This window comes from Trichosurus vulpecula, chromosome 2, assembly GCF_011100635.1.
Source record: "Trichosurus vulpecula isolate mTriVul1 chromosome 2, mTriVul1.pri, whole genome shotgun sequence".
NCBI classification, from domain to species: Eukaryota; Metazoa; Chordata; class Mammalia; order Diprotodontia; family Phalangeridae; genus Trichosurus; species Trichosurus vulpecula.
The window spans coordinates 84,359,436-84,373,612 of NC_050574.1; the positions used below are offsets into that span (position 1 = coordinate 84,359,436).

The 14,177-nt window shown below is 38.8% G+C and overlaps 1 protein-coding gene across 1 annotated transcript; it reads right to left on the minus strand.

The window, feature by feature from the left end:
- Positions 1–1,033: 1,033 nt before the first annotated feature.
- On the minus strand, positions 1,034–1,984 carry LOC118836542 (olfactory receptor 51I2-like). Its single transcript, XM_036743797.1, has one exon. It carries the CDS (start codon positions 1,982–1,984, stop codon positions 1,034–1,036), a length of 951 nt encoding a protein of 316 aa, XP_036599692.1.
- Positions 1,985–14,177: the final 12,193 nt, after the last annotated feature.

A 14,177-nucleotide genomic window follows, 5' to 3' on the forward strand; every position in this document is an offset into this window, starting at 1 on the left:
GACACTTGCTAGCTGTGTGACTTGGAGAAGTCACTTAAGTTTTCTTTGCCTTAGTATACTCATCTGTAAAATGGGGATAATAATAATAAAACCTACCTCCCAAGGATGTTGTGAGAATAAAATCAGATAATATTTGTAAAGTGCTTAGCACAGTGCCTGGCCCATAGTAAGTGTAATATAAATGTTAGCTATTATTATGATCATTAGTGAAGGTGCCCAGGAAAAGAAACTCTATTAAAATCTCAATTTTTCTATTTATAATTTGTCTGTCCTTGAAAAAAGTCACTTCACTCTCCAGACTCCAGTTTCCTTAATTGTAAAGTAAAGAAACTGGATGAGGTTATCTCTAATATTCCTCAATGTTTACATTTAATGATTCTATGATTTCAGACAAATACAATTAGAACCTTAGGGTTTTATCATTTGATCTATGCAATTATGATAACAAACAAAACCAGCAACCATAAGCCCTAATTGTAGCTTAGGCTAATTGAGGCTAACACATGTCCTGAAAATGTAAACTTGCAGACTGACATGTCACAAAAGCAATGTCCATGCAGAAGTTTTCTCCAATGATGTACAAATTTCAAACAATACCACTTGAAGAAGGCCTATTACACAGTGGTTAAATTTGCACACTTTTCATAATCCCCATGAAACACTTTAGAATTATGATTCAAATGGGAAACTTCAAAATCCAAAATTTGGGGCCACCTCATTTATAGTGCATGTTAGACATACTCTTCTGAGACAGTTCTGCCCATCCCCATGATGCCAGGCCATAAGACTGATATTACAGCAGACTAGACAATGGCTGCTCCCTCTCTTAAAGAACTAAGCCAAGATCTTAGGTGTTTCTTTCTCCACCAGAATGAACAAAAGTCAGATTCCATTGCCCTCAGGGAGGATTGGTTTTTCCACTATTGCTTAGATTTTGCCACCAAGCGTCAGTAGGCTAGCTCTGAACCAGCCCTGGTCCAGTCAAAGTCTATTTATTCCCCTTGGTTCTGGGAGATATCTCTTCTTGCCCATGCTAACCCCTAGAGAATACACTTACAATGGCTCGGCGGATCTCCTTGGTCTTAATACTATAAACAATTGGGTTTGCCACAGGTGGGAAGAAGAGGTAAATATTGGCCATGGTAGGTTGTACCAAAGGGGGAAGGTGTCGCCCAAAGCGGTGCACCATGGACAGGCCAATCATAGGTACATAGTACACGAGTACAGCACAGACATGTGAGCCACAAGTATTGAGCGCCTTCCACCGGCTCTCGCCAGAGGCAATACCCAATACTGTGTGAAGGATGAGTATGTAGGAGACCACAATAAGTAAGAAGTCCAACCCAAATGTGGAAATTACAATGAAAAGTCCATAGATGTTGTTGATGGAGGTATCAGCACATGGTAGGTGGACAAGGTTGGGGTGTAGGCAATAGGAATGGGAGAGGGTATTGTGTCCACAGAAAGGCAAGCGTTGGAGTAGGACAGGCAGTGGGGCCATGAGCACCACACTCTTCAGTCCAGTTGCAATACCTATTGAAATGATTCGAGGTAAAGTCAGTATGACTGTATAGCGCAATGGGCTATAAATAGCCACAAAGCGGTCCATGGACATGGCCAGCAGGATACCTGACTCCATGATGGAGAAGGAGTGTATAGAGAACATCTGGAGCAGGCAAACATTGAAGTCAATCTCAGTTCCATCAAAGAGGAAAGTTCCCAATACAGTGGGAAGTGTAGAAGCAGATATTCCAAGCTCAGCAAGGGCCAGCATGGCTAAGAACAAATACATGGGCTGGTGCAATGTGGGATTCATATGGATCACATGGAGAATGGTCCCATTTCCAAGGAATATGATGACGTACATCAGACAAAAAGGGATGGAGATCCAGATGTGTTTAGCCTCCATTCCAGGGATACCAGCCAAGATGAATGTTTCAGGGGTAAACCCCACTATCAGACCAGAGATATTACAAGTCTGCATGATGGAACCTTGCACAATAGGAATGGTTTTGCCTAATGAATAAGAAACAAAGTACCAGTCAGTTTAGGAAAATGGAGAGAGCTCCCTAAGGACAAAACCCAGGACTGGGCATTGAAGAAATTACTGGAAAAGAGATAACATATTCCCCATCCTTTGGAAACTTCAAATCTGACTGGAGAAATGAGATCCTTGCTTCTGGGAACCCTTATGGTCTGATGGGGAAGATGTGGTCTTGGTACACAGAGAACATCTAGTAGAAGTGGGCATTATTCACAAGGATGTGATGATCTGAACTAGTACCTCTAGAGCTTCACAGGACATGAGCAAAGAGGTATCTAGAAGGAGTACAATGTTTTGAGTAATCATATAACCATGGAGTTCATAGGAAAAGCTTCCTTGAAGAAATGTGAAAGCAAGGAAAGAGAAGAATATAGCTTGACAGTGGGGGTGAGCAGGTGTTCAATGTTAATGGAAAGGAGATGGAAGGACACACTCAAAGGTAGGAGAGAACAAATCATGTTCTCTGTAGGAAAATAGCCACAAAATTGGGAAAATGGGTTAAAAAGCAATCAGCTGACCAACTGATATATTCTCCCACTAAGACCATATGTCCTTGGTGAGTGGCAAGAGCATGGGAAAGAGCATTGGAGGATACTCTGAGGAGACATGGATTTTTGGTTGCATTTTATCAGCTACTAAATGTGTGCCTTTGACAACCTCTGAGTATCAGTGTCCTCATCTGCAAAATAGGAATAATAATACTTACACTGTCTACCTCACAAAATTTATTGAAGATAGCACTTTCTAAAGCTTAAAGCATCACACAAAGGTGAATACACTATTTGCAGAGCACTTAGCTTAGTACCTGGCACGTTTGTTGTTGTTCGATTGTTTAATTGTCCAATTCTTCCATGACTCCATGAACCCTACTGTCCATGGGGTTTTCTTGGCAAAGATGGTGGGTGGTTTGCCTTTTCCTTCTCCAGTGGATTAGGGCAAATAGAGGTTAAGTGACTTTTTCCAGAGTCACACAGCTAGTGAGTATCTGAGGCTGGATTTGAATCAGATCTTCCTGACTCCAGGCTCCACCCTTTATCCACTGAACCACTCTGTCTCCTCACAATAGCTTTTCCCATGCTTGTGATGTCCACTCTCACGATTTATACCACCTCTCTTCTCTAGCTTCCTTCAAGTCTTACCTAAAGTCCTACCTTCTGTGAGAAATCTTTCCCACTTCTCCTTAATTGCAGTGCCTTTCCTCTGTGCCTTCCTGCAATTTGTCTTGGATATATTTTCTTTGAACATAGTTTAAATATTGCATTTCCTATTATAATGTAAGTTCCTTTAAGTCAGGGCGTCTTTTTTGCCTTTCTCTGTGTCCCTAGAACTTAGCACAGTGCTAGGGATTGTTGTTCAGTTGTCTCAGCTATATCTTATTCTTTGTGTCTTTATTTGGGTAAAGATACTGAAATGGTTTGCCATTTCCTTCTCCAGCTTATTTTATGGATGAGGACACTGAGGCAAACAGGAATTTGAACTCAGGTCTTCCTAACTCCAGCCCTCAAGCTCCATCCACTCTGCCACTTAGCGGCCTTGTTTAGCACATAGTAGGGACTTCATAAATGCTTATTGGCCGACTGATAATAATAATTCTAGCAAGTTCTTTCATTAATACAGGACAGAGTACTTGCCAAGGAGCTTTCTTTTTCATTCTTCCATCTCATCTTATTATTATTACTTTATTATTATTTATTACATTATTACTGTGAAAGAAGGAGGAAAGGGTTTTCTTTTCATCATAAGAAAAGAAAACTGAGAATTGTGGAAATTAATGACTTTCCACAAGGTCATATAGAAATTTAATTGCAAGATAATGACAAAAACCCAGCTCTTGAGACTCCCTTCCAGAACCCTTCATGAGATTCCTACTGTATCTGTAGATTCATCTTCCTCCACCTGCCTCTAGATGGAATAGAGAAAAATTTATTCTCTTCCTCTAATAAGGATGGAGTGAAGATCAAATGTTTGGAAGCTGGTATTGGAACCAGGAGCTGAGGCCTCCATCTGAAATTGGGATTAAGGTTAGATTGAGGACTAGGGGAGGGGTTAATGATGGAGCTAAATTGAGGGCTATGGCTAGTGTTAGGAACTGGTACCTCGAAATGGGAAAAGAATTGGAGTCATGGACTCATGTTCAAGAAAATGGATGAAGCCGTGATTATCTGACATTTACATAGGCTTTTACATAGTGAAAAGTTCTTTCAGCATGTTATCTCATTTGAACCTCACAACAAGCCTGTAAGATAAGTCGGCGTGGGTAGGTATTATTTATTATCCCTGATGTAAACATGAGGAAACAGATTTTCAGAGGATCTAAAATATTTGATCAGGGTCAAATAACTAATAAATTTCAGAGGCAGTATTTGGAGACAGGTCTCAACCAACTCTGAGTCCCGTGGTCTTTCTACTATATCATGAAATGGAGTTGGAGCTGGAGGCCAGGGTGCTGCCTTACTGAAAAGACTGAAGTCATGTAATGTGAGCTGCTTTATCTTTTTCTCTTTTATACTACAAAACCTCTCTTTTTTCACCTACCACCGTAGTCCCTTCTCTTCTATTTACATGATGAGTTAGCTCTCCTCCCTAAGGTTAAACCCTCTACCTATATGCTAGGTCTTTTTTTTTCTCTGAAGCCTCCCACCAGCAATTATCTCCCCTCTTTCATGTATCTTCGATCTTTCTGTAGCCATTTGATTGTTGTCCTTATCTTTTCTCCCATGAATTAAAAATAACAAAACAAACCCTCGACCCTTCAAGCTATTATCTTAGCTCTGCCTTCACTATCGATAGTTTTAAAAGAGTATATCATATTCCCTGCCTCTACTTCCTTACCAGCCATTCAGTTTTCACTGCTATGTGATTTGGCTTCCATTTCCAACATTCCATGAGATTCTCCTCTGTGAGATCACTAAGGAACTGCTAATAACCAAATCCAATAACTTTTTTCAGGCCTTATCTTTCCTAATCTCTCTGCAGCATTTGCTACTGCTGACCATCCCCTTCCTGCTGCATGTTCTCTTTTTTTCCCCTCCCCTCCCTTTTGGTCAAAACTTTCCACAGTCCACTCTGATAGTTCATCTTCTATCTCTTGGCCCCTATTCAATTCAATAAATATTTAATAATGACTTGCTATTTGCTAAGTGTCCTAGGAAGGAGGAATACAAAGAGGAAATAAAAACAATCCCTGATTTGAGGGAGATTATATTCTATATCCTTACCTTTATATGTGGGTATCCTAGTTTAAGATCCACTCCTCAGATTTTTTCTTTCTCTCTTTCAATATTCACTTTTTCTGTGACCTCAAACTCTTTCATAGTTCTAATTATCAGCTTTAGGAAGATGTTTCAAAAATTTCTACATTAAGTCCTAATCTCTCCTTTGAGATTTTGCCCTAAATCGTCAGCTTCCTACTGTTCTTCCAGAATCCCAGATTCAATGTGCTTAAAATGGAACATATTATCTTCTCTTCAAAATCTGCCCTTCTTTTCAATTTCTCTCATTTTATTCCAGTATGATAACAACACCCTCCAGGCTCAGAACCTTGGAGTTATCCATGAATTGTGAAAATTTTTGCCTCTAAAATACCTTTCATGTCTGTCTCTTCCTTTCCACTTCCACTATCACAACCCTAGTTCAGGCCCAAATCACCTATTTCCTGTACTACTGTAAGAGCCTTATATCTGTTCAGTTGGCCTCTACAATCCTGCCTCTTACCCAATAGATTACCCAAATGATCTTCCTTATGCCCAGCTCTGACCATGTAATTTTCCAGCTCAAAGCTCTCTAGGGGTTCTCTATTTTTATCCAATGCATAGCATGAAAACAAAACAAATCAACTCTGCCCTCCCTCACCAAAAAAAAAAAATCTGAAGTGTAAAGCCTTCTCAAATATGCATCCAGCTTAACTTTTCAGCCTGATATGATACTACTCCACTTCAGGCATTGTATGTTCTATGCACACTAGAGCTTGCTGTTCTTGGATCTTATTCTGCTCTCTCCCACCTCTCTGCTTTTGTGTAGGCTGGCCTCCCAGTCTAAAACACATTTGACTTACTTTGCCTATTGAGAACTGTTTTTTTGCCTCAAAGACTCAGGTCAAGTATTATCTTCTTTGGGCAGACATTCCTGATCCCACCAGTCTAAAATAGAATCTCCTTTCTCATATTTTTATGGTGTTTTGCCTGAACCTCTTTTTTTTCACTCCTATTCAATTCTACCTTGTATTAGACCTACTGTGAATATGCCTTACTACCAGATACTTAGGTCGTAACCTCCCTGAGGTCATGGATTCTGTCCTTTTTTCACTTTTCGAATCCCAGGATCAAGTAGAAGGCATTTCACATATTAGGCATTAATACATTTTTTATTGAATTAAAGTAAACATGACTGAATAAGACTGGTACTCAAATACTCACCATGATCAAAAAGCAAATTCAGTTTCTTTTGAGGTGCCTCACAGCTGATATCTTCTTTCTGGGCATATGGGGTGGGCCTTTGTAACTTCTTAAATGTGCTGAGAGAAGACCCACCTGGGCAGCTGAGGTACTGTGGCAATAAGCAAGTGGAATGATGGAGGGAGGAATAAGTCCTTTAAGGAATAATTATCCATTCAGTTACTATTTTCTTCCACACTGATTTAAGGAGCTCTCTGAGAATCTCCAAGAAACTAGAAATGAAAATCATCACTGGAGCAATGGCCTAGAAAGAAATCAGTCACCAGTGACCTTAGGCAAGTCACTTAATCTTTATGTGACTCAGTTTCCCAATCTATAAAATGATAGTTAGACTACATGATCTTGAATGTGATTTGTAGCTCCAAACTTTCTGTTAGTTTATTAAAACTGGCAGGTGCCTAACGGACATCAAGCAGTGAGTCCAAAAGAAATTGGATCTATCCTGCCTCTCTTTTCTCCCTTCTCTCTCTAGGATTTCTTGAAGAAGAAAGGCACATTCATACACTGGTAGAGTTGTGAACTATTCTAGCCTTTCTGGAGACTAATCTGGACTTACGCTACAAAGTGGCTAAAATGTCACTCAGCTATCCGACTCCTAGATATGTATTCCAATGAGGTCAAAAGTAGAAAGAAAGATCTTTTATACAGAAAAACTATTCAAAATCATACCTTTTTTAATTATAGCAAAGAACTGGAAGCAAATTAGATACCTATCAATTGGAAAAAGGCTAAACAATTTGTGTTACATGAAAGTAATGGAATATTACTGTACTACAATGAATTGTTTAAAAGAAATGAAAGTAGTATGGGAATACATGTGAACTAATTAATAGTGAAGTTAGTAATATCAGGCAAAAATATGCATAACAATGAAGATAAATTAAGAAAATAAGATGAAACTAAAATCTGCATAATTATAATGATCAAAATTGGATCCAAAGGAAAGATGAAATAATGAACCTGCCTTTCCTTGGTGAAGAGTTGAGGGAATATAGATGTGGTGTATTGCTTATACTGTCAGTCATGATCAATGTATTGTTTGGTTTTACTGAATGACTTTTTTCCTTATTCTTGTCTAATCTTTGTTACAAGAGACGGTTCCTTGGATGGGGAGGGCATATTCAGAAATGAATGTGATATTTTAAAAGGATCACTAAACATAAAAGTAAGATAACCAACAAATATAACTGTCTTAAAGTAAAGAGGGAAAAGAGAGAGAGAAAGAGAGAGAGAGAGATTGACCAAGCAATCCATACAGGATCAACTAACTGTATAAAAAATACCCATTGTCCAGATAACATTATTCGATTGGATGTTCAGTCCACTTAGTTCAACACTACATGTACTTGAGACATACACTGTTTATAGACAGTAAATTGGACTTAGCATTCAATAGGAGGAAAAGAGCAGGTGACTAGGATATATTTGTTCTTCCATGTGATTGCAAATCTTGATGCACCACAGCCTCCAAAGAATCAGACTTGAAGGTGACTCAAACATCAATGAGGACTTGTGTGGAGGGCTCAGCAGATGGGCTACAGCATATTTCCAGGATGATCTACACACAAGAAGTGGCCTAAGAAATATCATTCAGATTTTAAAATATGATCAGAAAAGTAGGTAGATTTATTGTATAGCAAGAGCAAGAGTTAATAGATGTTTGGAACAATATGGCCTCTAGTATGTTGGAAGATACTACGTAATACTAATAGCAATAGCAACAACAATAATAATTAATATTACATAGTACATAATTTTTCATATATTATGTCATTTGATCTTTCCAAAAGTTGTCATTCTATAAATGAGGAAAATGAATCTCAGAGAAGGTAAGAGTCAACACAGATAGTAACTGTTAGTCATCATTCAAACACAGGTCTTGACTCCAAATCCTAGATTCTGCCACCTGGCTGCCAAGATGGATCTTTAAAGGGACATGCTGGAGCCAGCTTCAACTGGCTATAGTCACTTGTTAAATTTTCAGTGAGAGCATTCATGCCTGGGACTTTGGCCGACACTACAAATCAGATAATGATTTATTGTTTTGTTGATTGTCTAGACATAATAAAATGATGGAGAAAATGTAAGTAATGCAGATTAAACCTAGAAGTGTGTCATGCATACTCCCTTACACTTCCGCCTTTCCACCCAGGAAAATTGATTGTTAAACATTTACCAGCACACCACTGGCTCTATGGAAGAATACTGAAAAGAATAGCATAGGATGAAAAGTCATGGGTCTCAATATGCTCCTAGGAAGGGAATATCCCATATCCAAGAGATCACACATTCACTTGAATATTGAAGAATATTTATAATATACTGTGCTAGCTAGATGGGATACAAATGCACAAACAAAATAGTTCCTTCTTCCAGAACAGCTTACATTCTAGGAACAGAAGCAGTAGGGAATATAATACATACCAGATAAGCAAAACCAGGTGATTTTTTTTTGTAAGAGGAGGAGGTGGGAGTGGGTGAGAACACTAATTCCTGGGGAATCAGAAAAGGCTTTCTACTGGAGATGATACTCATGTAGGGTCTTTGAGAAAACAGAAAATGCTTAGAGAAAATTTTACAAAAATTGAGTGATATACAAATAGAACCAGTCAATAGTAGGTGTATTGTCAGAAAATAAAATTAAATGTATCTGTTAGAAGCCTAATAAGCAAAAATCTTAATATTAATCTAATAGCATTTATTATCCTTTCTTGAGAATCAACATCAGTCTGGAAAGCATGCTTCCAATATGGTCAAAAGCTGTTATAGTCTCCCTCTCCCTCCCTCCCTCTCTCTCAATCTCTCTATCTATCTCTCTCTCTGTCTCTCTCTCTCTCTCTCTCTCTCTCTCTCTCTCTCTCTCTTTCTCTCTCTCTCTCCTTTAAAACAGAGCAAAGTTTCAGAGTTTACAAATTCTCTCATTTCTCTTCCTCTTTCTTTTATTTGAAGGAAACTTTTCATTTTCCAAGTGTAGAGAATTGGAAAGGTCATTTCATGAACATGGAAGTAATAACTCCATCTTGTGGCACTTCAGAAATGACCAGGGTAGGTGAAATTCTAAAAACCTGACTGCCAGCGTAAATGGTTTTGAGGGAGGAATACAAAGTCATAAGATCACATTCCATTCCTTGGGAAATAACCAGCTCTTTAATTGATCCATTCACATTTAGTACATGCCTTCTAAATACCAAGATACTATGCTTCTTTTATGTTGCTTTTGGCTCACTGTATTCTGACCCCAGCAGGGAACTGAGATCTGAAAGGGTTTGTAGTGGTCATCAAATCTCTCCCCTATCACCTCTTCACCCCCATTTTAAATATGTTAAGGGAGACATAGTGAGGTTGTGTCTCATTCAAGGTTACACGGGAAGTAACAAAGTAGAAGATCTTTCATTTGAACCCAAGTTCTCTGACTAAATACACTGCCTTTTGCCACACTATTTGAATATCTCACAAGATTTGTAGAGAAATCATTGATACTTCCTAGATTCTCACCTTTCTGATAAGGTTAGCACAGTTTGTGGCAATGGGGTTCTATGGTTTGAATCTTCAAATTCTTAGTTGGAAATTATGGCCTCAAATCACTCATTTTAGCTTATTTTGCCAGGACCATGGCATGCCCTACTAATATCAAAGTATAATTTTTGCCTAGGGGTCTAGAGATGAACGTAAAAACGTAATCCAGTTCTCCCTGGATTTTCCCTTCCTCTCTTCAGGCCACGCGGTTCACTTATCCAAGGTCAGCATCTCTAGGGTAGTTTGGGGAGGATACAACTTGAGTTTTATATAGATTTTTTAGGCCATCTTGGAGTACAGAGCCAATCAGTAGCTTTCTGTGGAATAAAGGAAATGCAGTGAATGCCCAAAGCTTGGGATCACAGGAATTGTGGTTTAGGTTAGGTTTGTTCCTGTGGGAAATGCATTTCTCTGAGGTTAGTCTTATGTGAATTCCAGGTACTGCAAGAAAATCTGTAAGATGATGTGTTGGTAACCAAAAATGGGCTCCTTAGCACTTAGTCAACAAGTGCCCTTGACTAGTTTGGCTTTTTCCCCTGAACTGAATGCTGTTTGTATGTGGGACTGGAGTAAGCTTGTTGGCCCCTTCACCTTGCTTCCCTTGCTTAAGCTGATGGAAAGAACCTGTGCTTTCCTGGTCAACCCCTTCACCTTGCTTAAGCAGATTGAAAGAACCTGTGCTTTCCCCGGCGTACCTTACACCCCCACAGAAGCTGGATGGTTAAAAGCAGCTCCCGTTGGAGCCAGAGGCTGCTACAGCTACAGCCATAGCCGAAGCTGAAGCAGGAGCTGCCGGTAGCAGAGCTGACCTACGGGAGGAAGCTGAACAAGGACTTGAGGCCAGTGGGTAACCTTTTTACCATAGAGGGGAAGCATGTATATGATTTTGCTGTATACCATCATGCTTCTCTGTGGCCTCCTGGTTACTCTTGTGAGGCGTACTTATTGGGCCTGGAAGCTTTTGATCAATATGTCAAAATGGGGATGTTGGTTTGTGGATCTGTTACTCTGGAGCCTAAATATATGCTTTGATCCTTCTGCCTCTTATCTTGAGGATTTCTTATATCCGGCGGTTCTGAACCTTGCAGACATATATATGATCCTCTTTGAGATCATAAACTCCGCCCTCCTAATACAGATGGTAAAGGCCTCTTTTAAAATAAGATCATTCTATAATAAGGAAGTTCTGAATTCAAAGCCAGCTTCAGCACCCAGTAGCTGTGTGACTCTGGGCAAGTCACAACCTCTGTTTGACTGTTTCCTCAATGGTAAAATGGGGATAATAATAAGAGCTACTTTGCACGGTTATTATGAAGATCAAATCAGATAATATTTGTTAAGCACCCACATACGCGCGCACATACACACACAACACAGTACCTGGCACATAGTAGGTGCTGTATAAATGTTTAATCTCTTCTCTTTCCCTCTCTTTTATCCTGTTGTTGCCAATAGATAGGGAAAATAAAGCATACACTTTTGAGGGAGGAAGGCAGGACAATTCAAATTAAGTGACTTGCCCAAGGTCACATAGCTAATGAATGTGTCAAGTGTCCAATGCTGGATTTGAACTCAGGTCCTCCTGACTCTAGGGCCAGTGCTGTACTCACTGCGCCATCTAGCTGCCCCCAAGTACACACCTTACAATTCTATTTCCTTTGTCTCAGAGGTTACTTTGTCTGGGGAGAACACATCTCTCCAAAACCCAGTTATTCACGTTCTCCATGTAGTCAATCAATGAGGTTGTTCTTACTTATCAAGGAGACATATTCAAGATCCAAAACAAAGGCTTCATGATTTTAAGCCTTGTTACATTTTCCCCACTCCCATCAAGTCAATATAATCTGCAGATGCCATTGTACCCATCAAGGAAGCATAACTCATGTCCCAAAGCCTGTGCCACATACACAGATACAGGTGACTGGAATGCAAATGTCCTAGCCTGGGGCAAGTATAGGTATAGGGGTGCCATAAGGAAGGAAGCTACATGTTAGGGGCTTCAGGCTGGAAGCAGCCCTCAGCACTTTATACCCAGACTATTAGAATAGCCTTCTGGTTGGTCTCTTTTCTCAGGTCTCTCCCCACACCAGTATGTTCTCCACTTAACATCCACTGTTATCTTTCTAACATTCCCATCCGACCGCGTTTTAAAAAAAGTACACCATCAATATTTTGATGGGCATGTGACACTCCCTTTTAGCTTTGCCCACCTTAGTGTATCTCCCTTGCAGTGGGATTTCTGAATCAAAGACGATGAACATTTTAATCACTTTTTGTTAAGCATGATTGTAAATTAGGGCTATGCCAATTCATTATTCCACCAACAGTATATTAGAGTGCCTGTATGTTCACAACAAACTGCAGTGGCTTCCTGCTCTCCAGTCTCTTTCTGCCTTTCCAATCTTCTTACAAAATCTTCTCCACAAAATCTAACATCCAGCAACACTGATATTCTGTCTAGTTCTCAAAATTCCACTCATTTATCTAGGTAATGCAGTAGATAAAGTTCTGGGCTTAGAGTCAAGAAAAAAAAATGAGTACTAGACATGTAACCCTAGGAAAGTCACTTAACTTCTGTCTGCCTCAGTTTCTCCAAATGTAAATTGGGGATAATAATAGCCTCTACCTCTGAGATTTGTTGTAAGGATAATGAGATAATATTTGTAAGGAGTTTAGCACAGTGCCTGACACATGGTAGACTCTTAATAATTATTTCTTCTTTTAAATTCTCTATCCAATTTAAGAATAAAAATAAAAATAAAATCTGTATTTTTTTTTCATTTTAAAAAGATTTTCTTAACATAATAATGGCTAAGATTTGCTTTTAATGTCCTGTTTTCTTTTTAACTTTTGAAAAATCATATTTATTTTTAAAAAGTTTAAATCACTTTCATTTCCAAATCTCTCTCCTTTCTCCCACCCTTCTAGAAAGGAATTAACAAAAGAGATTAAGACAATTCAGCAAAACTAACACAGCAACAAAGTCTGACTAGATATACCATATTCTGCACAAATAATCCTCTACATCTGCAAAGGAGGGAGGTAAGTACATTTTCAAAAATCATCTTGGTAATTTTAGTTATACTTTTCTGTTTGGGGTTTTCACACTTTTCATTTACATTTACATTAAAGTCATTGTATATATCATTTAGCTGGTTCTTCTGATTTCACTTTGCATCATTTCATTTTTCACATGCCCTTTATTCTTCACATTCATTTTTCTTGTGACTCTTATTACTTCTGACTTTTATTACAGTCATGTATGAAAATTTATGTAGCCATTTCTCGGTAGATAGGCATCTACTGTGTTTTCAACTGACATCAGCTAGATATCAGGAAGGGGTAGATGCAGTTTATCTTAAGGAAAGTGCTGCTATCAATATTTTGGTGTGTATGGGATCTTCATTTCTCTCTTTGACTTTTTTAGTGTATATCTGTAGTAGTAAGAGCCCTGAGTCAAAGAATGTAAATATTTTAGGCACTTTTTATATCAATTCATAGCTCTATCAACAAGTGTATTAATATGCCTGTCTACTTACAACCCCTCCAATATTTATTTTACCTTTGCCAATTTGTTTGTTATGAAGTGAAAATTGAGAATTTCTTTGATTGATATTTCTTAAACATAATTCCAAATTGCTTTCCAGAATGGTTGGAGCACTTCGCTGTTTTAAAAGCAGTTCATCAACATTCTGGTTGTTTCACAGACCCTCTATCTCCAACATTGATTATTCCCATCTTTTTTCATCTTTACCAATTTTCTGGGTGTGAGATGAGATGTTAGGGTTATTTTGATTTGGATTATTCTTGTTGATTTGGAGTGACCATTTTTATGGATTTTAATAATTCTCAATCTCTTTTTATTCCCAGGCCTGATGCTCATAGATATCCCCCACAAAAACACACATACACATACACACATAGAAGAAACAGACAAAAGAAATGGTTGATGATGGGTAGAGTGGAGAGGAAAAGGAAAATGGGTGAGGAGGTCAGGATAGACAGTTCAAGACTCCAAGCCCAAGAACTCAGAGACAAAAGTACCCATCCCATCCTCTCCCCAGATTATCAACCCTGCTTCCAAACAAACTCTCATAGCCAACATCCAGGTAACAAATCCATGTGGAGCTGCTACTTGACAACTGCTTCTGTACTTGTGGCAT

Excerpts from the sequence above, each read along its gene's own strand:
- LOC118836542 (XM_036743797.1), bottom strand. The coding sequence starts at position 1,984 with ATGCAGACTTGTAATATCTCTGGTCTGATAGTGGGGTTTACCCCTGAA.